Below are 26,399 nucleotides of genomic sequence, written 5' to 3' on the forward strand. Positions count from 1 at the left end.
TGACATATTTCTTATATCTATCTCCCCTCAATTTAAAGCTATGTCCCCTCGTGCTAGACATCACCATCCGAGGAAAAAGGCTCTCACTGTCCACCCTATCCAATCATCTGATCATCCTATATGCCTCATTAAGACACCTCTTAACCTTCTTCTCTCTAACGAAAATAGCCTCAAGTCCTTCAGCCTTTCCTCATAAGATCTTCCCTCCATTCCAGGCAACATTCTGGTAAATCTCCTCTACACCCTTTCCAATGCTTCCACATCCTTCCTATAATGCGGCGACCAGAATTGCAATACTCCAAATGCGGCCGCACCAGAGTTTTGTACAGCTGCAACATGACCTCATAGCTCCGAAAATCAATCCCTCTACAAATAAAAGATAACACACCGTACGCCTTCTTGACAACCCTCTCAACCTGGGTGGCAACTTTCAGGGATCTATGTACATGGACACCGGGATCTCTCTGTTCATCCACACTGCCAAGAATCTTACCATTAGCCCAGTACTCTGTCTTCCTGTTATTCCTTCCAAAATGAATCACCTCACACTTTTCTGCATTAAACTCCATTTGCCACCTCTCAGCCCAGCGCTGCAGCTTATCTATGTCCCTTTGTAACTTGTAACATCCTTCCGCACTGTCCACAACTCCACCGACTTTAGTGTCATCTGCAAATTTACTCACCCATCCGTCTACGCCCTCCTCCAGGTCATTTATAAAAATGACAAACAGCAGTGGCCCCAAAACAGATCCTTGTGGTACACCACGAGTAACTGGACTCCAGTCTGAACATTTCCCATCAATCACTACCCGTTGTCTTCTTCCAGCTAGCCAATTTCTGATCCAAACTGCTAAATCATTCTGAATCCCATGCCTCAATATTTTCTGCAATAGCCTACCGTGGGGAACCTTATCAAACCTTTACTGAAATCCATATACACCACATCAACTGCTTTAACCTCGTCCACCTGTTTGGTCGCCTTCTCAAAAAACTCAATAAGGTTTGTGAGGCACGACCTACCCTTCACAAAACCGTTTGCCTATCTCTAATCAAATTATTCCTTTCCAGATGATTATACATCCTATCTCTTATGAACCTTTCCAAGACTTTACCCACAACAGAAGTAAGGCTCACTGGTCGATAGTTACCGGGGTTGTTTCTACTCCCCTTCTTGAACCGGGGACAATATTTGCTGTCCTCCAGTCTTCTGGCACTATTCCTGTAGACAATGATGACATAAAAATCAAAGCCAAAGGCTCAGCAATCTCCTCACGAGCTTCCCAGAGAATCCTAGGATAAACCCCATCCGGCCCAGGGGACTTATCTGTTTTCACACTTTCCAGAATTGCGAACAACTCCTCCTTATGAACTTCAAGCCCTTCTAGTCTAGTAGCCTGAATCTCAGTATTCTCCTCGACAACAGTCTCTTTTTCCTGTGTGCTGACGAAAAATATTCATTTAGCACCTCTCCTATCTCCTCGGACTCCAAGCACAACTTCCCACTACTGTCCTTGACTGTCCCTACTCTTACCCTAGTCATTCATTTATTCCTGACATATCTGCAGAAAACTTTAGGGTTATCCTTGATCCTACCTGCCAAAGACTTCTCATGTCCCCTCCTGGCTCCTCTTAGCTCTCTCTTTAGGTCCTTGCTAGCTAACTTGTAACCCTCGAGCGCCCTAACTGAACCTTCATGTCTCATCTTGACATAAGCCTCCTTCTTCCTCTTGACAAGTGTTTCGACTGCTTTAGTAAACCACGGTTCCCTTGCTCGACCACTTCCTCCCTGCCTGACAGGTACATACTTATCAAGGACACACAGTAGCTGTTCCTTGAACAAGCTCCACATTTCCATTGTCCCCATCCCCTGCAGTTTTCCTCTCCATCCGATGCATCCTAAGTCTTGCCTCATCGCATCATAATTGCCTTTCCCCCAGATATAACTCTTGCCCTGCAGTATATACCTATCCCTTTCCATCACTAAAGTAAACGTAATCGAATTGTGGTCACTATCACCAAAGTGCTCACCTACCTCCAAATCTAACACCTGTCCTGGTTCATTACCCAGTACCAAATCCAATATGGCCTCGGCTCTCATTGGCCTATCTACATACTGTGTCAGGAAATCCTCCTGCACACATTGGACAAAAACGGACCCATCCAAAGTACTCGAACTATAGCGTTTCCAGTCAATATTTGGAAAGTTAAAGTCCCCCATAACAACTACCCTGTTGCTTTCGCTCCTATCCACAATCATCTTTGCAATCCTTTCCTCTACATCTCTGGAACTTTTCGGAGGCCTATAGAAAACCCCTAACAGGGTGACCTCTCCTTTCCTGGTTCTAACCTAAGCCCATACCACCTCAGTAGACGAGTCCTCATTAAACGTCCTTTCTGCCACCGTAATACTGTCCTTGACTAACAATGCCACCCCTCCCCCTCTTTTACCACCTTCCCTGCGCTTACTGAAATATCTAAACCCCGGCACCTGCAACAAGCATTCCTGTCCCTGCTCTCTCCATGTCTCCGAAATGGCCACAACATCAAAGTCCCAGGTACCAACCCATGCCGCAAGTTCACCCACCTTATTCCAGATGCTCCTGGCATTGAAGAAGACACACTTTAAACCACCTTCCTGCCTGCCGGTACACTCCTGCAAGTTTGAAACCTTACTCATGACCTCACTGCTCTCAACCTCCTGTATACTGGAGCTACAATTCAGGTTCCCAAGCCCCTGCTGAACTAGTTTAAACCCTCCCGAAGAGCATTAGCAAATTTCCCCCCCAGGATATTGGTACCCCTCTGGTCCAGGTGTAGACCATCCCATTTGTAGAGGTCCCACCGACCCCAGAATGAGCCCCAATTACCCAGAAATCTGAAACGCTCCCTCCTGCACCATCCCTGTAGCCATGTGTTCAACTCCTCTCTCTCCCTATTCCTCGTCTCGCTATCACGTGGCACAGGTAACAACCCAGAGATAATAACTCTGTTTGTCCTAGATCTAAGTTTCCACCCTAGCTCCCTGAATTCCTGCCTTACATCCCTATCCCTTTTCCTACCTATGTCGTTGGTACCTGTGTGGACCATGACTTGGGGCTGCTCCCCCTCCCCCTTAAGGATCCCGAAAACACGATCCGAGACATCACGCACCCTGGCACCTGGGAGGCAACACACCTGATGCACAATCAATTACTCTCGAGACAAGGTGAGTCATAACTAATAGGCTTTAATCAGCTAGAACTGTACCCAGCAGCTTCGATACAGAAAGTGAAGGCTGCTGGGACGGCATTGGTTCTTATACCCCGCCTCTCAGGGCGGAGCTATGTACGTTAGCCAATGGTAGACTCCTAGGTCATCCGCCTCTCAAGTACTGCAATACCTGGTATTACCACATTCACCCCCTGTTAAAAAAGAACCCAGCGGGGTGATGGCCAGCGTTACTGTCGCCTTTTGCATGGTAGGACCAGGTATGGAGGTACCGTGATGTCGAGGGTAACAGAAAAAGTTTTTTTTGTTTTATGGAGCAGCAATCAGACGATCGGGTGGCCTGGTCGTCCTTCTGGAGCGTCTGGGCTTCGGCGATGATCCTGGTGGGGGTCCCAGCGGTTGTGGCTCCGGGTATGTGGTGTCTTCCTCCCAGGCAGCTTCGTCACCAATAGGCAGCGCTGTTGGGGCGAAAAGTGGGCAGGGGGAGGGGCGCCTGTAGGGGGCGTCGGTGCCGGTTCGGCGCTGGGTAGGGGCAGTGGCAGTACTGACCCTCCGGTCAGGTGCTGCGGGGAGGGTGGGGGTAGCGGCAAGGGTGCGCGTGGGGCTCCGGCGGGCACCAGGTCCCGAAGGGAGACCGTGTCTTGGCGGCCATCGGGGAACGCTACGTAGGCATACTGGGGGTTGGCATGCAGCAGGCGGACGTTCTCGATCAACGGGTCCGACTTGTGCGCCCTCACATGTTTCCACAGCAGGACGGGTCCAGGTGTCGCTAGCCAGGTTGGGAGCGAGGTCCCGGAGGACTTCCTGCGGAAAACAAGGAGACGTTCGTGATGTGTCTGGTTTGTGATGGTACAGAGCAGCGACCGAATGGAGTGAAGGGCCACTGGGAGGACTTCTTGCCAGCGGGAGACTGGGAGATTCCTGGACCGGAGGGCCAGCAGGACGGTCTTCCAGACCGTTCCGTTCTCCCTTTCTACCTGCCCGTTTCCCCGGGGGTTGTAACTGGTCGTCCTGCTGGAGGCGATGCCTTTGCTGAGCAGGAATTGACGCAGTTCGGCGCTCATAAAGGAGGACCCCCTATCACTGTGAATGTATGTGGGGAAACCGAACAGTGTAAAAATACCCTGGAGGGCCTTGATGACGGTGGTCGTGGTCATGTCCGGGCAGGGGATGGCGAATGGGAACCGGGAGCATTCGTCAATCACGTTCAGGAAGTACGTGTTGCGGTCGGTGGAGGGGACGGGGCCCTTGAAATCTATGCTGAGGCGTTCAAAGGGAAGGGAAGCCTTTATCAGATGCGCTCTCTCTGGCCGGTAGAAGTGCGGTTTGCACTCCGCGCAGATTTGGCAGTCCCTGGTGACTGTCCTGACCTCCTCGATGGCGTAGGGCAGGTTGCGGGTCACAATGAAATGAAAGAAACGAGTGACCCCCGGGTGGCAGAGGTCCTCGTGGAGGGCTCGGAGGCGGTCCACTTGCACGGTAGCACAAGTGCCGCGGGACAGGCCATCAGGAGGCTCGTTCAGTTTCCCAGGGCGGTACAAGACCTCGTAATTGTAGGTGGAGAGTTCTATCCTCCACCGCAAGATCTTGTCGTTCTTAATCTTGCCCCGCTGTGCATTATCGAACATGAAGGCCACCGACCTTCTCCTGCCGGCCAGGTAATGCCTCCAGTGTCGCACAGCTTCTACTATGGCCTGGGCCTCCTTTTCGACCGAGGAGTGGCGAATTTCGGAAGCATGGAGAGTGCGGGAGAAGAAAGCCACGGGCCTGCCCGCTTGGTTGAGGGTGGCCGCCAGAGCTACATCAGACGCATCGCTCTCGACCTGGAAGGGGAGGGACTCGTCGATGGCGCGCATCGTGGCTTTTGCGATGTCCGCTTTGATGCGGCAGAAGGCCTGGCGGGCCTCCGTCGACAGGGGGAAGGTTGTGGACTGGATCAGGAGTCGAGCCTTGCCTGCGTAATTATGGACCCATTGTGCATAATAGCTAAAGAAGCCGAGGCAGCGCTTTAGGGCCTTGGGGCAGTGAGGGAGGGGGAACTCCATGAGGGGACGCATGCGTTCAGGGTCGGGGCCTATGACTCCATTTTGCACTACGTAGCCTAGGATGGCTAGACGGTCGGTGCTAAACACGCATTTATCCTTATTGTAGGTCAGATTAAGGATATTCGCGGTCTGGAGAAATTTTGGTTGGTCTCGTCGTCCTGCTGGTCATGGCCGCAGATGGTGACGTTATCAAGATACGGGAACATTGCGCGTAAGCCATACCGGCCAACCATTCGGTCCATCTCACGTTGGAAGACCGAGACCCCATACGTGACACCGAAGGGAACCCTTAAAAAGTGATAGAGTCGCCCATCTGCTTCGAAGGCAGTGTACTGGTGGTCACCATGACGGAGGGGCAGCTGGTGGTAGGCAGACTTGAGATCCACCGTGGAGAAAACCTTGTACTGCGCAATTCTGTTTACCAGGTCGGCTATACGGGGGAGAGGGTACGCGTCCAGTTGCGTAAACCTGTTGATGGTCTGGCTATAGTCGATGACCATCCAATGTTTCTCCCCGGTCTTTACCACCACTACTTGAGCCCTCCAGGGACTGTCACTCGCTTTGATGACCCCTTCCTTCAGCAGCCTTTGGACCTCTGACCTGATGAAGGTCCGGTCCTGGGCACTGTACCGTCTGCTCCTGGTGGTGACGGGTTTGCAATCCGGGGTGAGGTTCGCAAACAGGGAAGGCGGGTCGACCTTAAGGGTCGCGAGGCCGCAGACAGTAAGGGGGGGGTATAGGGCCGCCAAATTTAAAGGTCAGGCTTTGTAGGTGGCACTGGAAATCCAGCCCAAGAAGGGTGGCTGCGCAGAGGTGCGGCAGAACGTACAGGCGGAATTTGCGGAATTCCCTGCCTTGGACAGTGAGGTTCGCTAGGCAGAACCCCTTTATCTCCACTGCATGTGACCCGGAGGCCAGGGAGATCCGTTGGTTTATGGGATGGGTGACAAGAGAACAGCGCCTTACCGTGTCGGGGTGGACAAAGCTTTCCGTGCTCCCGGAGTCGATCAGGCACGACGTCACGTGGCCGTTGATGGCGATTGTTGTGGTGGCTTTCGCTAGCGTCCGGGGCCGACTCTGGTCCAGGGTAACGGAGGCCACTGCAGCAAGGGGGGGTTCTGGTCGGGCAGCGTGGAGTCGGCTGTGCTGGGGGCTTGAGGCTCCATCCAAGGTGGCGTCAGCCACGGGTCGCACATGGAGTCCAGGGATGCAGAAGATGGCGGTGGCGAGGGACAAAATGGCGGCGCCCACCCATCCAGCGTGGTGGCCGAGGAGCAAAATGGCTTCGGCTGTGGGTCGCACGTTGCCTGGGGATAGAAGGGTGGCGGTGGGCCTTGGACGGCCGGGACCTGAAAAAAAGGCTGCCGATAGTCGCTGGAGACCGCTGCCACGGCGCGGCCCTGGCAGACCGCGACATAGTGGCCTTTCTTGCCGCACCCTTTGCAGGTGGCGGTGCAGGCCGGGCAGCGCGCGCAGGGATGATTCGCCTGGCCGCAGAAGAAGCAGCTTTGGCCGGCGGTGAAAACGGGCCGTCTTGCCGCGCAGGCCTGCGGGGTTAGCAGGAAAGTCTGGGGGCCAGCCGCGACGGGGTGCCACGCAGCCCACGGGGGCGCCGTGCGTCCGGGAGCAAAAGCCAGTGCGTTTTTGTACGCAACGTCCATGGACCCTGCTAGGGCCCATGCCTCAGTGATGCCCAGTGTGTCCATTTCAAGAAGCCTTCTGCTGATGTCGGGGGAAGTCATACCTGCCACGAAAGCGCCCCGAATTAAAAGTTCCGTGTGCTTGTTCCCCGTAACTGCTGGGCAGCCACAGTTTCGGCCCGGCACTAGTAGTGCCCGATAGAAGTCTTCCAGTGTTTCTTCTGGACTCTGCTTTCTAGTTGCCAGCAGGTGACGGGCGTAGACCTGGTTCAGAGGATGGATGTAATGTCCTTCTAGCAGCTCGATAGCTGCAGCATACTTCGCCGCCTCCTCGATCAGAGGGTAGATTGCAGGGCTGACCCGTGAGCGTAGAAGATGCATTTTCTGCCTTTCCGTGGGGGTGTCGGCGGCCGTGTCGACGAAGCTCTTAAAACACGCCAGCCAGTGCTTGAAGATAGCAGCGGAGTTGTCTGCGTGGGGGCTGAGCTGTAGGCACTCCGGCTTGATGCGGAGATCCATCCTTTCAGAAGTAATAGCTGATTAAATTGATGCACAATCAATTACTCCCGAGACAAGGTGAGTCATAACTAATAGGCTTTAATAAGCTAGAACTGTACCCAGCAGCTTCGATACAGAAAGTGAAGGCTGCTGGGACGGCATTGGTTCTTATACCCCGCCTCTCAGGGCAGAGCTATGTACGTTAGCCAATGGTAGACTCCTAGGTCTAGCCAATCGTCATCCACCTCTCAGGTACTGCAATACCTGGTATTACCACAACACCACCCGCGAGTAGGGGTACATATGAGAACACTTTCTGTTTATGATCAAAGAACTGTATTTTAGAATGCTGTCAGGCTGCTGAACAGGTGATGAAGGAAATAGAAAACATGATGAAACGAAAAGATTGTGCATAATGCATGTCAGGTGAATTCTCAAAAGAGAATAAGAGTATAAATTCGCAGTTGAGATAAAAGGGAACTGAAGAATCTTTAACTGGTATGTAAACAATAGGCGGGTAGTAAAAGGCGGAGTGGAACCTATTGGCAAAGAAGATGATATATTCTTTGGGATGCAGGGTAAGGCTAGAATAATTAATGATTACTTTGGATCAGTCTTTACTAAGGAAGGGGATGGCAACAAAATATCGGTAGAAGCGGGGACAGTAATGGTAATGGATGGAGTGATGTACTGGAAATGCTGGCTGTACTTGGATAAGTCATGTGGTCCCCAGGTTGCTAAAAGAACTGGGAGTGGAGATAGTGGAAGTGCTTGCCATAATCTTCCAATCTTTCAGTGGGGGAAATGCCTTGTATTGGAGAGTGGTAAATGTTACATCCTTAGGTTGGGATTCTCTGGGGTCTCCCACCAATGGATAGAATCCTAATGGCTCGCTGAATCAGGTTGGGCCAAAAACAGGTTTCCCGCTGGTCATGAAACCCATGGCAAGTCTCCCAATCTGCCCCAATGAGTTTCCCGGTGACTCCAACAAAGGTCCCACGCAGACACAGTGGAACATGTAAATAGTTCATCAGAGCCATTTTGAATGTGATTTATTGGCAGGACGCCTGATTCATCTGCCTCTTGGAATGCACTACCCCCCCCCCCCTCCCCCAGCCACGGGTCCCTCTGGCATGAATTGCTGAACATCCTGGAAGCTCTTGTGCTTCAGAAAAATAGATGCTCCTCTGAGTTAATGGATCCCTGCAGAGCTATATAAATAAACAATCTTATTCCTCCCTTTAAAACTGCCTGATCTGGCAATCAGAAAACTGGTAAAAGCTGATCTGTGAAATCGAATGTAAACAATGCAGTTCAAGTTTTTAAGCTTCTAAGCTTGGAGAGAGGCTTCAATACTTTAACGGACAATGAAATTGACTGCAAAAAGCACTTCCAAGGTGTCCACCACATTAAAGGGAAGATTTTTACATTCACCTCACAGATCTTTGAACTTGGCATACTGACAGACAGTTTAGGGGTACGATGGGGACACTTTTACTTTGTCACAGAACTGTATTTTTGAGATACTGACAGACTGTTTAATGGGTTTATAGGCTGCAGATGGGAAAAACAGTCAAAGGACCCCATCCCAGGAAAAAACCCTGACCTGAGACCCTCCAGCCCAGCACGACTTCCTGAACCCACCTCCCATGAAGGACCATCCCCCCCTTTGAACCCTTGAGGCAATTGTCGGGAGGGTACTCCCCCCTTGCCACCCTTTGTTCTGCATGGTGCAGTGTTGGCACTGCCAAGGGGTGGGCCTGAATGGAGGAAATCGGGGGTGTTGGGGGGATGGGGTCGCTGAAGGAGGGGATGGGGGCTGCAGCCGCATGATGAGATCTGGGCTCTGTCAGAGAGTGGGACCTGTCAGAGAGATTAGACTCCGCCCCTCTCATTTCCAGTGAAAACCCCCAGTGTGCCAATGAATGGCACTGAAAACTCGATTGAGGGTAAATTTGTTTCCAAGTGCCATTAAAGTGCACATTGGGGTTAACGCCGATCAAGATAATCGCATCCTTATCAAGAAGAAGTGCAGGAAAATTATAATAACTACTGGTTAGCTAGTTTAACATCAGTAATGAGTAAGGTTCAGAAACAAAAATCGGGAAAAAGATTAACAGACACTTGGACAGGTTTGAGTTAATTCAGGAGAGCCAGCATGGGTTTATGAAAGGTTTGACTAATCTAATTGAATTGTTTTGATGAATAGAGAAGGTTGATGTAGGGAATGCAATGGATGTTGTCTATATGGTTTTCAGAAAGCATTTGACAAAGTACCACATAAAAGGATGGGAAACAAAATCCACGCACATAGAATAGGAGGGTCAATGTCAGCTTGGATCAAAAATTAGCTCAAGAACCGACAACCTTAGGCCATGGTAAATGGTAGACAGTACTTCAGGATCAATATTACGATCCCTGGTTTTTTGATGTATATATATAAATGACTTGAATATTGCGATGGAGTAAAACTTCAAATTTGCTGTTGATAGCAATCTCGGAGGTGTGGCAAACAGTGAAGTTAATGCAAATCTAACCAACAAGTTATCGTCAGGCTAGTAGAATGAATAGAGAAAGGACAGATGGAATTTAATACATGAAGTGTAAAGGATACACAGACAGAAGGTATAGGGGGCGGGATTATTCAAGCCCTCGCTGGGCCGGAGAATTGCCAGATGGGGCACACGAATCCCGGCACACCACTCCAATGCCGTGCCGCCAATTCTCTGGCAACTGAAGAATCGACGGCAATCGCGCCGGCGCGGTCACTGTGCCGCCGGTCAGGGGCCATTGAAAGCGGCCCCCGCGCGATTCTCCAAGCTCAACGGGCCGAGTGCCCGCCAAGTCCCGCAGTTGTCGTTCGCATGTGGCCCTACCTGGCGGGAACTAGGTGTTCTGGCTGTGGGGGCAGTCCTGGTGGTGGGGCGGGGGGGCCTCCACAGTGGCCAGGCCCACAGTCGGTGGCAATCGATCGGTGGGCGCGTTCATTCCGGGGGGGGGGGGGGGGGGGGGGGGGGGGGGGGGTGGGCCTATGTTCCTCCATGCCGGGCCCCTGTAGGACTCTGCCATATGCCCGGGGGCCGGCGCGGAGACGGCTGTGGCGCGCATGCGCGGACCCACGACGGCCATGTAGGGCCGGTTTTCGGCGCACAGCACTCTACTGCCGTGGAGGGGGAGAATGATCGGGCCTGGAGGCCCGTTGACGCCAGCGTCAACACTTGGCCAGGATTAAATCCCGGCCAGGGTGAGGCACTATAAACGTTCTGGCACAATACTGAGAGTGTGCAGGGGCTGAGGGCCCCAAGATCGATGTGCATCCTTGAGGTGGCAAGATATATTGTGGGAATAGTTAGAAATCAAATAAAGAATTGCTTGAGCTTTAAGACCCTAACTCCAGGGGTAGGAACTACAAATGACCATTTGTTTCAGCTTGGGCACTCTTTCTCAAATCATGGTATTAACAAATCAGATCAGCACCCTCTCCAGTTACAGGTACAAACAAAATTACGCTGAAAAGAAACCTTTTCAAAAGGTCTCAAATGAAATTTGAACATAATAAAAATGAATCTCCACATGAAGCATGCCAATACTAGTCCACCAGGCACCATAAACATACTTTACTCAGCACACATTGCAGAATAGTAACATTCTATTCATTCAATCATGATTTTATTAAATGGCAGAGAAGGCTCGATGGGATATATGACCAAGACTGGCTTCTCCTTATCTTCTGCTATTTTTTATTACATTATTTTACACACAATTTAATAATTAACTATTAAACTGTTCTTGAATTCTTAGAACTAAAAATAATGATGTAATCATAAAACCACTTCAACTCCTCTAGTTTTGTCTCAACTACATCACTTCAGTAGAGTGTTATACATTGCCAAGTTCCAGGGAGAACAGTGTTATCTTCACTACTCAAATACAAAAAATTGTTGAGCCATGTATTGATTTGTATAGGTTACAGTCTTGGTTATGTGTCAAGGCACAATCACACATAGAAATTTAGATTAATAAGTAATTTGTAGAAACACCGCACTTTATAATATTGTTACAGCCGCTTGATGTCATATTATTTGTCACGTGTGTGCTCTTCCTTGAACTCTGGAGGCTATTAGTAATGTAGTACATTTCATCTGTCAGATAAGTTGATACACCAGGGAACAGTTTAATGTCAAAACTTAGAAGAGCTTTACTATGGAATTGTGGTGCACAGATTCATGCTCATAATCCTCCGCCAAGTGAGCACCAGTTATACCCGTCATACTCACCAAATATCATGCACAGACTGGAAACATGAGGAAGGAAAATTCATCGAGGAACTCAAAATATTTGTCAATTGAACTATCAGAGGAGAGGAGGTCGGAGGTCCATCCTCTCAGCTGGAAAAGTTGTGCAGAATCCCAAGAAAGGAGAAATAGACACTTCAATACATTAAAATCAAAATCTCCCAATTTTTCTGCCTACAAACTATATATTTTTCACAATCCATGTTGCCTAAATATAGAAATGAAGGGGATTGTAATTTTTAGTTTGGCACGATCCTCATGCACATATTAATCAAATCATTCTGACAGTTAAAAATGTATTAAGCGATAAACTTACCTGACATCCACTGACAAAGTTATGACCCCAGAAATTTGCTGCACATTGGTCACATTTTTCACCCATTGTATTTGGAGGGCAGACACACTGTCCAGTTTCTGAATCACAGTGATTACCAACATGGGCACATTTACATGCTTTGTAGAGAAATGAAAAAATAAATAAGCAATCTGACACTGTCAAAAGAAAACAATTCAGCTTTCCTCCTCCCATTGACAACTTAGCTGCCAAGCATTTAAAAATGATTTTTACACATCAACATTTACACATAAATGAATTACCTTAAAATTTCAAATCTTTGAGGCAATGATTATTTTGTCATAATTGATGAGTAACTCATATTTACGAGGAGAAATTAACAACAAACCAGAAAATGAAAAATATTATGGATTTGGAATGAATTTGTAATAATTCAAGGACTTTTTCACAATATCCTTGAAGTAATGATGTTATCGCATGAAGAACATTAAGCACACACTCACAGTTTGCATTGCTAATAGCTGGTAATAGAACAGAAGCTGACCCAAAGCAAAATAAATCTTACAACACAACATTGAAACAGTATGTAATAAAATTGAAAGCAGAAACAGAGAATTGATTTGTAGCAATAATCTGATCTTGGGGTTGACATGCCAGTTAGAGAGCATGCTGTGCTGTATTGACTTACAATGTAATCTGTAACCTTCTAATACTGAGGCAGACCTGCATTAATCTCTCTGTATCATGTATAAAGCTTTTCAATCATTCTAAATTTCCTATGAAGTGCAACAGTGGATGCAAGTTATTAATATAATATTGGACCTTAATGCTCGATGCCTGTTCTTCGTATTTGCAATGCCATAGTCAGTGAGCTTAAAATTATATTGTGGGTTAATTGAGTTCAAATGTTTAACATATCCATCTAAAATTCCTCTCTTAGAAAAAGCATTAACCCGTTTAAAATAAAGGCGTTAATGCCTGTGCATTACTGGAAGAACGAATAGCGACAAGTGCTTTCAGCATTGTTGTTTTAAGCTATCACCTTGCAGCCTCACTTAAAGGCAATTGCTCTTTATTTCTAACCTTTCCTTGGTTGGTGCATTTCATACAGATAAATAACATATAGGGAGCGATTCTCCAAAATGGAGAGTAAGTGTTTGCGCCGTCGTGAACGCCGTCGCGTTTCACGACGGCGCGAAAAGGGCACGGGGACGACCGATTATGTCCCCCACAGGAGGCCAGCACAGCGCTGGAGTGGTTCACGCCGCTCCAGCATCCCTTCCCAGCGCCAAATGGGCGCCGCGCCAACCCACGCATGCGCAGTTGAGTCGCGCCAACTTGCGCATGCGCGGGAGACTTCTTCAGCGCGCCGGCCCCGACGCAACATGGCGTAGGGGTTCAGGGGCTGGCCGTGCAACAAAGTAGGCCCGGGGGGGTGGGGGGCCAGCCCGCCGATCGGTGGGCCCCGATCGCAAGCCCCCCACAGTGAAGGAGCGCTTTTCCCCGCCCCACAGGCCGCCCCCCGACCCTTCGCGCAGAGTTCCCGCCGGCAGCAACCAGGGGTGAACGGCGGCGGCGGGACTTTGCTTTTTCCGCGCGGCTGCTCAGCCCATCCGGGATGGAGAATCGGCTGACCCGCCGATTCTAGTGGCCCACGGCCGGCGCCGGTTCAAACGCGCCGGCGCAAATGGCGCCGATTCTCCGCACCTCGGCGTCTGGGCGTCGTGGCATGGTTGCGTCGATTCTCTGGCCCGGCGTGGGTCTCGGAGAATCGCGCCCAAACAGTGTGAATTAACGGAAAAATTTCAAAGTGTTATTTTGGGCGCGACTGGAGGGGAGTTTCCCGGCGGCCGCATTGGTGAGATCGCGGCCCATATTTAATGGTGTTTACTGCCAGAAATGAGTCCCCATGAGCTTCTCGCCATTAGTGACCATCTCACCATCTGATTTGTCACTCGCACCTCAGCATTTCACCGCTACTAAGGGGGAACTGATTTTAAATGCACCACTCACTCCTAGTGAACACACAAGCAAGGCAGCGCGGATACCAGCTCCTTGCTTTGGGGGTTCAGACCTGGCCAGGCTTCTCAAAGCCGTCGATGCAAGATGGGACATCAAGTTTCCCCGAGCGGGTCGGAGGAGCAGAAGCAGGGTCACCAATATTGCATGGGAGGCAGTGGTTGTCATTGCGGGCAGCATGACAAGGCAGACCACCATACAATGTTGGAAGAAGACCAACGACCACCACCAAGCTGTAAGGGAAAGTTACCACTTCTCCCCTGGCATCAGTTCCGCCTGCCAGTCCTAGAATTCCGAACAGCTCCCCCCACACCCGCCCCTTTCCCCACCACCCCACAAATCACTGACTGACACCTCACACCCTCCCCACATCCGATCTTCATCGGTAAGCCTTAGAAGCCCTTGGCACCCACCAGTACAACCCCTTCATGGCCAGGTCCAGTGCCCACACATGTTGTCTGCTATAGAACTCCCCGACCCGACCCATCAAGCATGCGGCTCAAAGTGCCCCCTCTTTGACCCCACAGGTGAAGATAACCCATAACAAGTGGTAAAGGGCCACGTCGCGGGAGGGTGGGGGTGTGGGGGGGCGGAGTACCAGAAACCCAAGCCCTCACCCCCTATGAACTTGACCCTGGAAATCGCAGGTTTGTCCGAGGAGAGAGCAGTCACAGACAGTGAGGTGGCCTGCACCACAGACATGAGGATGCACTGCCCTTTCACATAGGCCAACTGTCTCAAGTGAGTTGGTCATGTCAGACAAAATGATCCTTCCCTCTGGCGGGGGGAGCAGAACCACTCAGATGGCGATCCTGCGAGACAATGGGCATGTGGTCACTGCTGACCCATCTCCCGCACCTCTGCTCTCACCCTTTCCCCTCCCCCTTGTCCTCACTTTTCTCCCCACCAGCCTCCACATTCAAAGGATCATCCTCCGTCAGTTCTACCAACTGCAGCATGGTGCCACCACCAAACACATCTTCCCCTCGCTCCGCCTGTCAGCATCCTGCAGAGCCCATTCCCTCTGGGATACCGCAAACCACTCCTCCATCACCCCCAACACCTTGGGCCCTTCCCATGGCACCTTCCCATGCAATTGCAGTAGGTGCAACACCTGATCCTTTATCTCCTTCGTGCTCACCATCCAAGGGCCTAAACACTCTTTTCAGGTGAGGCAGCACTTCACGTGCACCTCCTTCAATCTTGTCTATTGCATTCTCTGCTCGCAATGCAGTCTACTCTACATTGGAGAGACTAACCACAGACTGGGTGAACGCTTTGCAGGACACCTTTGGTCCTTCCGCAAGCAGGACCCACACCTTCCTGTCACTTGCCACTTCAACATACCATCCTGCTCTCATGTTTACAAGTCCATCCTTGGCCTTCTGCAATGTTCTAGTGAGGCCCAGCGTAAACTGGAGGAACAGCACCTCATCTTCTGATTAGGCACATTACATTCTTCGGACGTAATATTGGGTTCAACAACTTCAGGCTGTGAACTCTCCCCTCCACCTTCACCCCATTTTTATTTCTATCAATTTATTTTCATTCATCCATTGATTCATTTTTCCACACCCTTTTCCATCCCACTTTCCATCTTGTTTTGCCCTTACCACCGTCTCCCCTCCCCTCAACCCAACTCACCCCACTAGGTGCATACATTCCCTGTTCAAGGTTGTCCTTTGACATACTGTTTACCTTTGTTCTTCCATTAACATATTCTGATTTCAAAATGTGTGACTATCAGCATCCTTCTTAGCCATAATCACCACCATTTACATTCCCTTTGTCTTTTTGCCTACAACATTTTTGTCAATCTCTCCCTAGCCTCCACCTATCACTGGCTCTCTATCCAGCCCACTTAATGTTCTGCTCCCCCCATCCCACATGGTATAAATCTCATCCTATTTCCAGTTCTCTCTAGCTCCGATGAGATTTGCTCTGTTCTCTCTCCACAGATGCTGTCAGACCTGCTGAGATTTTCCAGCATTTTCTGTTTTGGTTCAGATTCCAGCATCCGCAGTAATTTTCTTTTATTTTACTAAATACCAAGTTAATTCTCCAATCCCTCCTTTACTGCACCTTTTGTGGAACCCATTACGAAATCACAATGTCAGGGCGGCATGGTGGTGCAGTGGTTAGCACTGCTGCCACATGGCGCTGAGGACCCAGATTCAATCCCGGCCCCAGGTCACTGTTCCGTGTGGACTTTGCACATTCTCCCATGTCTTCGTGGGTCTCACCCCACAACCCAAAGATGCGCAGGATAGGTAGATTGGCCACGCTAAATTACCCCTAATTTTTCCACCCATTTTTTCATCCCACTTTCCATCTTTGTTTTGCCCTTCCCCCCCAACCGAACTCACCCCACTGGGACCACATGGTCCCTGTCCAGGTTGTCCTTTGACACACTGGGCGGCACGGTAGCACAGTGGTTAGCACTGCTGCCTCACAGCTTCAGGGCCCCGGATTCAATTCCAGCCTCGGGTGACTGTGTGGAGTTTGCTTCTCCAGGTGCTCTGGTTTCTTCCCACATTCCAAAGATGTGCAGGTTAGGTGGATTGGTCATGCTAAATTGCCCTTAGTGTCCAAAAGGTTAGGTTGGGTTACTGGGTTAAGTTGGAGGCATGGGCTTATGTAGGGTGCTCTTTCCAAGGGCTGGTGAAGATTTCATGGACCGAATAGCCTCCTTCTGCACTGGGTACTGTAAATTATTTTTTAAAATGAAAGCACAGTGTCATATTATTGTCTGGAATATCTGTGATGCTTCTTCAGATCTCTTACCACATCTTTGACATAATAATACTTAGTTTCAATAACTAATTACCAGCAGCTGCAAATTGCGTAACATTCAAATCTACTACAATGTTAATGAATTTATGTATCTCTGAAAAGAAGAAATTAAATGAATTCACGTACGATCACAGCCGCCTTCTTGGAAGTTGTAGAAGCCAAGAGCACATCTATCACATTTCTGCCCCGCCACTCCAGGCTGACATCTGCATTGGCCTTTATTATCACAATCAAATGACTTTGATCCAAAGGAATTGCAATTGCAAGGAACGCAGCCCCTTGAAGAATGCAGATAAGTTCCACTCTATAAAATACGAGTAAATAGTTGTCAAAAATCAACATTAATAGAGCCATAATATAGAACGATAGGTTATTGCAGGAAAAAGCCGCATTAACCAATGGAAGAAATCACAATTAAGTCGCAAATGTCTGAATTCAAAATGCAATGAACCTAATTTTTCATGTATTTGTTTATACCAAGGAGAAATCAAAACTTATAATGCTGCAATTTACGGTTGATATTAGCAGATAAATAATTAATGGGCGAAATTCTCCCCCAACGGCGGGATGCCCGCCGACTGGCGCCAAAGCTGGCGCAAATCAGACGGGCATCGCGCCGGCAAAAAGGTGCGGAAGTCTCCGCATCTTTGGCGGCCTAGCCCCAACATTGAGGGGCTAGGCCGACGCCGGAGGGATTTCCGCCCCGCCAGCTGGCGGAAATGGCGTTTGTTGCCCCGCCAGCTGGCGCGGAAATGCGGCGCATGCGCGGGAGCGTCAGCGGCCGCTGTCAGTTTCTCCGCGCATGCGCGGGAGCGTCAGCGGCCGCCGAAAGTTTCCCGCGCATGCGCAGTGGGGAGAGTCTCTTCCGCCTCCGCCATGGTGGAGGCCGTAGCGGAGGCGGAAGGGAAAGAGTGCCCCCACGGCACAGGCCCGCCCGCGGATCGGTGGGCCCCGATCGCGGGCCAGGCCACCGTGGGGGCACCCCCCGGGGTCAGATCGCCCCGCGCCCCCCCCCAGGACCCCGGAGCCCGCCCACGCCGCCTGGTCCCGCCGGTAAATACCAGGTTTGATTTACGCCGGCGGGACAGGCAGTTTCTGGGCGGGACTTCGGCCCATCCGGGCCGGAGAATCCAGCGGGGGGTCCCGCCAACCGGCGCGGCTGGATTCCCGCCCCCCGCCCAATCTCCGGGAGCGGAGACTTCGGCGGGGGCGGGGGCGGGATTCACGGCGGCCAACGGCCATTCTCCGACCCGGCGGGGGGTCGGAGAATGACGCCCACCATGTTTGACAATTTTTTGCCCACTGCTTTAACTAAACTGTCCTATTTACTGATAATGCTGCAATGATATACTCAAAACTAGTTCAATTTTTAAGTCGATATGATTGAGTTTCACTTTTGGTAAGTAAAATAAATAATTTAAATTATGTTTAAATGCATATGTAAGCTCATCTCCCATGTCACTGCTCATGGTGAATCAAAGAAAACAATATTTAATAAGTATATGAGTATTACATAATGCACTGAGCAGTATATCATTCTGCTCCAGAGATCTTGGCTACATGGTGTGACCCCATCAATTATTGTTCACTAAACATTAAATTAGATCAAAGTTTCACTGCTGTTCAGGTAATTTCTTAAAGTGTGATTGGTAAGGTGAATCAGAGGTTATAAACATGCTGGTTCATGTGCACTGTATTTTCAATTGCTCAGGGACTTTTCCTGTACTTCCCAAATGACTGCTTTATTTGCTTTACGATATTAAAATTTGACGTAGGATTCTGTTACAGAAATAAATAAAAGAAAGACTTGGACTAATATAAAGCTTTTCACAACCACTGAATGTCTCAAAGCACCTTAGAGTCAAAGAAGTACTTTTCAAAGTGTAGTCAATGTAGTAATGTGGTAAATAATTTGCGCTCAGCGAATCCCCAGAAAAAGCCATGTTAGAATGGCGAGATAATAGGCGGAATTCTCCAAATCCCCTGCCGGCATGTTTGATGGCTGGCATGGGTAGAACATGGCAGGAGCTCCAGAAATCAATTTCACATCCATGTGAATTTACAGCAGGATCTTCCACTGGTGCCCGCCAAGGCAGGTCAGAAAGCCTGCCGGAGGTCAACGTGAACCTCATTTGCATCCTGAAAGTCCGCCCCCCCCCCCCCAACCAAATTCTCCACAATGCTGGCGGGAAAACACATGCAACACGTTCGAAACAACGTGATGTGCAGGTGTCAGGACTCACCTGAGCAATGGCTGAAGCTGGCTCCAGCGTTCAGGATGGAGGCTGCTCACAACCCTGGAACACCTCAGCAGTGGACAGGGGGAGCATCTGTAGATCAACCTTCCAGAGTAGGTGTCCTGGAGAGGATCCAACTTCCAGCTCTAGACTGTTCCTGGAGATCCATCTTCATTCTCAGGAGGCCCAACTTCGGTCTCCTGGAGATCCATCTTTATTTTCAGGAGCTCTACCTTCTTTCTTCAATAGTAAGTCAGTGATGTTGGGGCACGTTTTCAACGTGGCACCTGGACATGACTGTAGACAACACAGCATCCAGGCCTTCCCCGCCACTGAATATGGCTAAAACACCCGGATGCATAATTAATGACGCTGGGAAAGGAAGATTTGCCATGTTTTTCCACCGGCCGCCCCAGCGGGAAGCACTCCATGCTTCCACCCCAGCCACGGCACTTAGTCTCAAAATAGGAGAATTCTGCCCCAATATGTCTTTTGTGTTTGTTGAGTGAAGAAGAAACATTGGTCGGGACACCAGAGATAGCTCCGCTACTCTTATTTTAAATAGTGTCGTGGGAATTTTTACATTTATCCGGACAGGCAGATGGGGCCTCAGTTTAAGACCACATCCAAAGATGGCACCTGTAACGATGCAATGCTGTCTGACACTGGAAGGCTATCCTTAATTTTTGTGCATGAGCCCTAAAGCGGGACTAGAACATAGAACCTTGAAGTTTAGAGGCACAATGTGCTACCAACTAAGTCACAGCTGACAAGAATACATTCACACAAAGTGCTATTTTTTTATCATAGTACTAACAATTCAGCCATGGTATTCCTTAAGGCAAGTTGTGTGAAGTGCTTTTGTCCTGAGAATAGAAGCATTGCATAACCGTTCAATTATCCTGCTATTATGATGAAGCTTTGTCCGTTTATGGCTGTAAGCCCTAACTACTATCACTGGGCAAGATTATTCAAAGTTAAAACTGCTGGTCACCATATCTGTCACAGCTTGGCTACATTTATCTTTTGTTCAGTGTGGTAGATAAGGTGACTCCAATATTCTTTGATCTTGGACAGTTTTTGGGTGCATTCTAAATGACTGCCTTTGTGACATGAAAATTTGAATTGCGTATTAGGGCTCACGCATTAGCCATAACATTTATGTGCACGTGTTGCATGCATACAATATCGCACAGCGCCGTTTCTTCAGTCGTAAAAGTCCCATGCCGGCATCAGCACTTAGTCTCAGAATCGAAGAATGCAGCCCCACATTCTGCAGATACGCACAGGTAGAAAAACAGTTTTATTCATACATAATACAGAGAAAGTTGAAAATACACAACAAATCATTCACAATCTGAAAAAGTCACATCCAGCTATGCATTTCCAGTATGGTCTACTTTTATTTCCATTTTACAACTTTTGAAAACATTTTTTACATAGTGACAGCTTGCTAGAGCGATTAGTAAAGATAATTTTAAAAGTAATCGTCTGCCGTTGTCCTCTGGCACCGAACCTGGGAGATGGGAGTGAAATCAGACTTTGGGATGCAACTTTGTATAAATTTCTAACCATTAAAAAATTATTGTAAAATCATACAAAACTTATTTGCCACAATATCTACTTGAAGAAAACTACCAAACTACAACAGCAGAACAAAGGATGAGCAATGACGAATGAAAAAATGTGAGATTAAAAAAAGTGAGGGTATTATGTGTTAGTGAGCTGAGCACAGAGAGAAGCAGTTTAACAATAATGTACTTGCAATGCTGCTGTGACAATGGTGAACATAATTTGTTGTAGTTTCAATAATGTTAAGTGTCTTCTTCTTAGATAGTCCCTTGGAATGGAGAATGACTTTCTTTCAATGGATTCTGAGATGACTGTCAATAAAATGCGCGATCTGCAGACTCTTCCACGTGGGGTGCAGGTGGTGTTTGGATGGTTGAGTAGGTGAGTTGATGGGAAATTTGTGCACTCTCTTCAACATCTCAATTTCAAATCTACGTATTCCATCAGAAATCTCACAAGATATTTGGTGCCTTTTCAAATGAATCTTCCCCATTTTGGTCGGTCACAAGCCAGGGGCTCCCATGAATCAGCAGGGATGTTTGATCTCTTCAGGCAATCTATGAGGACATCTCTGAAGCACCCTTCTTCTCAAGGGCAATTAGGGATGGGCAAAAGACAATGCTCCAGCCAGGAGCGCCCACATCCAATTAAAAATAAATTTAAAAATTAGAATTGATTCTTCAGCTCAAATTTTAGGCAGAGGTATGGCTCCAACCCCAGTCGAAAAGTGTAGGGGCAAACATGCCTCCACTATGTCAGGCCGCCCTGCAGTGATTTAACATCCATCAGGCCATTAACAGACTTAGGGTTGAAGTCCCACTGCTGTAAGCAATTGGCCAATCAGGTTATCAACAGTTCTCTAACCTCAGCTGCACAGCTGCTGGGGCTGTCGACAGTCTCCAATGACAATAGTCGATGGAGCTGGATGTAAAGGTAAATTAGTCTCTCTTGCTGGGCCAGTCTGGAAGGCTCTGCTGGCAGATGTCAGATCAGGCTTGGGAGGGCAGTGGAGCGGGTGGAACAGCTATTGCATTGGTCCCAAGACCAGACAAGCTACCCGATACCTCCTCCATTGCAGGTAAGATATCAGCAGAGGCAGGTGGGTGATATCCACAATGGTTTCATCATTACACCTGATTTTTAGACCCACCCTGCCCTGCCCGGCCACTCCCAAGGCCATAAAATCCCACCCTTTGAATTCTCTTACATTATCATTCAGCGAATTGAGTAATCACTGTTCAAGCTGAATGTTGGGTTTACATTTTAGACACAATATTTAATGCTCAGATTAAATACATTTAGGGGAAAGGGTAATTAAGTTCACAAATTAATGGAATAAATTTACTTGTAATGTCATAATTCTGGAAATATATGTGACACATTTGAGACAATACAAATTTGGGCTGGGATTCTCCGACCGCCCCGCCGGGTCGCAGAATCCCCGGGGGGAGGCGCAAATCCCGCTCCGCCGCCGGCAGCCCTATTCTCCAGCGCCGTTTTTTTGGCTGCAGCGGGATTCCCGCCACGTCAGTCGGGGGCTGTTGCCAGCGGCTCCCCCCCGGCAATTCTCCGGGCCCCGATGGGCCAAGCAGCCATCCAGTTTTGACCAGTCCCACCGGCATGAATTACTCACCTCACGCACAGCGGGACCTGGCAGGTGAGTGTGCGGGGGCACGGGGGGTCCCGACCCCTGGGGGCCCCCACAGTGGCCTGGCCCACGATCAGGGCTTACCGATCTGTGGACGGGCTTGTTCCGTGGGGGGGGACTTCTTTCCTCCGCGCCGCACCCCTGTAGGGCTCCGCCATATTGCCCGGGGGCCGGCACGGAGAAGAGAACCCCCGCACATGCGCGGAAAAACGCTGGCCGGTCTGCGCATGCGTGGAAAAACGCCGGCCGGTCCATACATGCGCAGATCACGCCGGCCGTTCCGCGCATGTGCGAACTCGCGCCGGCCCTTCGGCGCCGGCTGGAGCAGCGGGGACGACTCCGGCGGCAACCTAGCCCCCTAGAAAGGTGAGAATTCCTCACCTTGGGGGCCGTTGGCGCCGGAGACGTTGGTGCCAGTTTTCCTGCCGGCGTGGGGACATAGCCCCATTTTCAGAGAATCCCGCCCATGATGTTGCATTTATACAACTTAGGAAAACAAGTGAAGCATGTTTTGAAACATGCATAGTATTAACAATCTTCACATCATACTTGAAATATGCCTGATAGTAATGGCAACCATTCTAGATTTAACTGAAAGGATTAATAAATAAAATGAAGTAATTTGATTGGCATTTCATTATAATAATTTTAGGAGTCTGTATTTGGAGTTCTCCATATTAATTCAATTCACACCATGCAGTTATTAGTTTTCAAACTTGCAATCAGCAAAAATATTCATTTTTTTAAGTTGTTTGTCCAAATAAAAAAGCATGCACTAATGATCTAAAATTTATTCACTTCAATGCTTGTGCCTCTTTTTATAGAGTCATACAAAACATGGATTGGGTAGATTATTTGTAACTCATAAAATCACTTTTACTGAGGAAATAAGTAGCTCTTTTATCATTAAAAGCAGTAAATTCTGGATCAGATCCTACGCATACAATTCCAGATTGTGTACAATGCAAAACAAAGAATGAGCTCTGAACAACATACTTAATAATTCATAAAATTCTTTTATCATCAGATTTTATTCTGTGACAGATACCTTCATGTCAGCAGAGTTTTGACTGTGAAGCACATTTAGAATCTGTTGCCGCGCTAGTTATTCACTCTGGTGATACTAAATAAGAATACTTGCAAATGTAGATTTTGGCAGATGAAGCACTTCCAAATTCATGAATTATCCCATAACAATTGTCAAGAAAAGTTGCCTAACGCCAATTCTAGTTAGTTCTATAATTCTTGGCTGGAGAGCTCTTTCAGAGGGTCGGTGCAGGCTCGATGAGCTGAATGTCCTCCTTCTGCTCTGTAGGGATTCTATGATTTTCAGTTAAGGCATACAATAAGTGAGCTGAACACAGCCGCCATCCGCCACTTGTCACCATTGAGGCAAGAGTTGACATTTTTCTGAGTCAGCACCTCGCTAGTTATTGGCAGGCAGGAAATCAGCCAGGTCTCAGATTGGCTGTCAGGTCAGGGCATGGAAGAACAGGAGACAAATCCAGGGAAGATTGAGGCTTGTGCTGCTCTTTCTGCCAGGGAAAAAAAACATTCCTGAGCTATTTTCTGAAGGGTCTCTAGCGCTCTCTTTCAGGACCGTACCCAAGATTGAGGCAACCGGAATGCAACCATAAACCTGGTGGCTAGAGATATAACGCTATTACATACCTGGAAGAAGCTTCAAATATCAGTTCTTCTGTGGAAGAAGGTTGTCTCAAATCAGGAATGGTTAAATCTCTGCTCAATATTACTCTGTCACATCAGCTATGTTTTGACTGGACGTTACGATGAGCTCACAATTTGCTAGTTGCTTTGACACTAAAAACTTGGGCTTTCCCCTTACAGGGAGAAGAATTATTTTCTTTTAAACTATTTTGAACTGAAGTGCTTATGTCCCTCCTCAGAATAATCTCTTTTATTAATGACGGTATTTATTCTGTGATTTGATACTGAAAACTATTTTTCTTACTTGAGCTCTCATTGTCTGATGTTTGGTAATGGTACTATCAAAAATCATTTTTGAGTTATAGTCGTAGAGTCATATAGTGCAGAAGAGGCCTTTGGTCCATTGAGTCTGCACTGAATAAACTACATTAAATCTACACTAATCCCACTTTCCAGCTTCTATCCCATAGCCTTGAACGTTATGACATTTTAAGTGCTCATCCAGGTACTTTTTAAAATGTTGTGGGTTTCCTGCCTCTACTACACTCCCAGGCAGAACATTCCAGACTCCCACAATCCTCTGGGTAAAAAAACCTTTCCTCAAATTCCCTCTAAACCTCCTGCCCCTCACCTTAACATCATGCACTTCATTATTGACCCTTCAACTCGGGGAAACAGCTGCTTCCTACCCATCCTGTCGATGCCCCTCATAATCTTATACACTTTAATCAGGTCCCCCTCAGCCTTCGCTACTCTAAAGAAAACAACCTGAGCCAATCCAGCCTCTCTTCATAACTCAAATGCTCCATCCCAGCAACATCCTGGTGAATGTCTTCTCCAGTGCAATCACATCCTTCCTATTGTGAGGCAACCAGAACTACACATAGTACTCCAGCTGTGGCCTAACCAATGATTTGTACAGCTCCACCATAACCTCCCTGCTTTTATAATCTGTGCCACGACAAAATTCCTCTGAGCTTCGTAGTGTCCTGCCATTCATTGAGTACCTTGTCTTGTTACTCCTTCCAAAGTGTATCAACTCACACTTTTCAGGGTTAAAATCCATCTGCCATTTATGTGCCCATCTAACCAATCGTCTACATTTTCCTGCAACCAAAGACCTTCTTCCTCATTATTAGCCACCCTACTAATCTTTACGTCATCCGTAAACTTACTAATTATCCCCCCCCCCCCCCCCACATTCTCATCTGTATTGTTTATATATATCACAAACATTAAGGGCCCTAGCACTGATCCTTGTGGTATTCCATTGCACACCAGCCTCCAGTCACACAAATAGCCTTCTACCAACATCTCCTGTCTCCTATCACTAAGCCAGTTTTGGATCCAATTTGCCAAGCTACCCTGGATTCCATGTGCTTTTATCTTCTTTATCAGTCTCCCATGTTGGATCTTATCAAAGGGTTTGCTGAAATCCATATAAACTACATCAACTGCATTACTCTCACTACACACCCGATCACCTCCTCAAACAATTCAACCAAATTTGTTAGATGTGGGGCGGGATTCTCCCAGCCCTGGGCCGGGCCGGAGAATCCCCGTGAACGGGCCACGCCACCCCGACGCCAGCATGTGATTCTCCGCAGAGCGGAGAATCAGCGCCATTGGCACCGGTGTGGTTGGCGCACCGCCGGTCGCGGGCCACTCTACGCATCCCACCTGCGATTCTCCGGCCCGAATGGGCCGTGCGCCCGTGAAAAAAAACCGAGTCCTACCGGCGCCGTTCTAACCTGCTCTGAGCCGGCCGGACCTCGGCGTTGAAGGGTCAGGTGGCGGCCTGTAGGGGTGGAGGGTGGTCCGACACCAGGAGAGGGCCTCCGATGTGGCCTGGCCCGCGATCGGGGCCCACCAATCGGCAGGCCGGCCTCTCTAGCTGGGGGCCCCCTTTCCTAAGCGCCGGCCCCTGTAGCCCTACGCCATGTTGCATTGGTGCCGGTGCCACTGTGCATGCGTGGATCCCGTGGCGCACAGTTCACGCCGGGATTGGCAGCTGGAACGGCGAGAACCAGGTAGGGGCCAGAATTAGTCCTGGCAGCGGCCCATTCATGCCGTCGTAAAACATGACGGTGTTTATGACGGCGTGGAAACTATGTCGCAGGATTAGAGAATCCCACCCGTGACCTCTATATATTTGCTCCATTATTGCCTGCTGACTATTTGGGGCCTCTAATACACTCCCAGCAATGTGATTGCCTATTTTTATTCATACGCTCTACCCACAAAGACTCATTTGAAGACCCATCCAAGGTATTATTACTCCTTACTGCAGTAACTGACTCCTTAATTAATAAATTGACACCACCTTCAGGGTGGTGAATTTATTTACACTTTCCCCGTCTTACCTGAAAATCCTATACTCTGGAATGACAGTAATTTTAGGACCATTTGTAAGAGCTTTCATTTATTTAGACCCTTGATCTAAAATATTGCCATTAATAAACAGGAATTTACTGAAAAATGG

General features: G+C 48.6%; 1 protein-coding gene across 6 annotated transcripts in view; it reads right to left on the reverse strand.

Moving 5' to 3' along the window:
• Positions 1 to 26,399, reverse strand: part of lama2 (laminin, alpha 2) — a 747,099-nt gene that overhangs the window by 244,430 nt on the left and 476,270 nt on the right. For all 6 annotated transcript variants that reach the window (XM_072499223.1, XM_072499224.1, XM_072499222.1 and 3 more), the window contains 2 exons: positions 16,919 to 17,096; positions 12,002 to 12,138 (listed from right to left, as the gene is read on the reverse strand). In XM_072499223.1, coding sequence (XP_072355324.1) covers positions 12,002 to 12,138; positions 16,919 to 17,096 — 315 coding nt within the window. The remainder of the gene's footprint in view (positions 1 to 12,001; positions 12,139 to 16,918; positions 17,097 to 26,399) is intronic.

This window comes from Scyliorhinus torazame, chromosome 4, assembly GCF_047496885.1.
Source record: "Scyliorhinus torazame isolate Kashiwa2021f chromosome 4, sScyTor2.1, whole genome shotgun sequence".
NCBI lineage: Eukaryota > Metazoa > Chordata > Chondrichthyes > Carcharhiniformes > Scyliorhinidae > Scyliorhinus > Scyliorhinus torazame.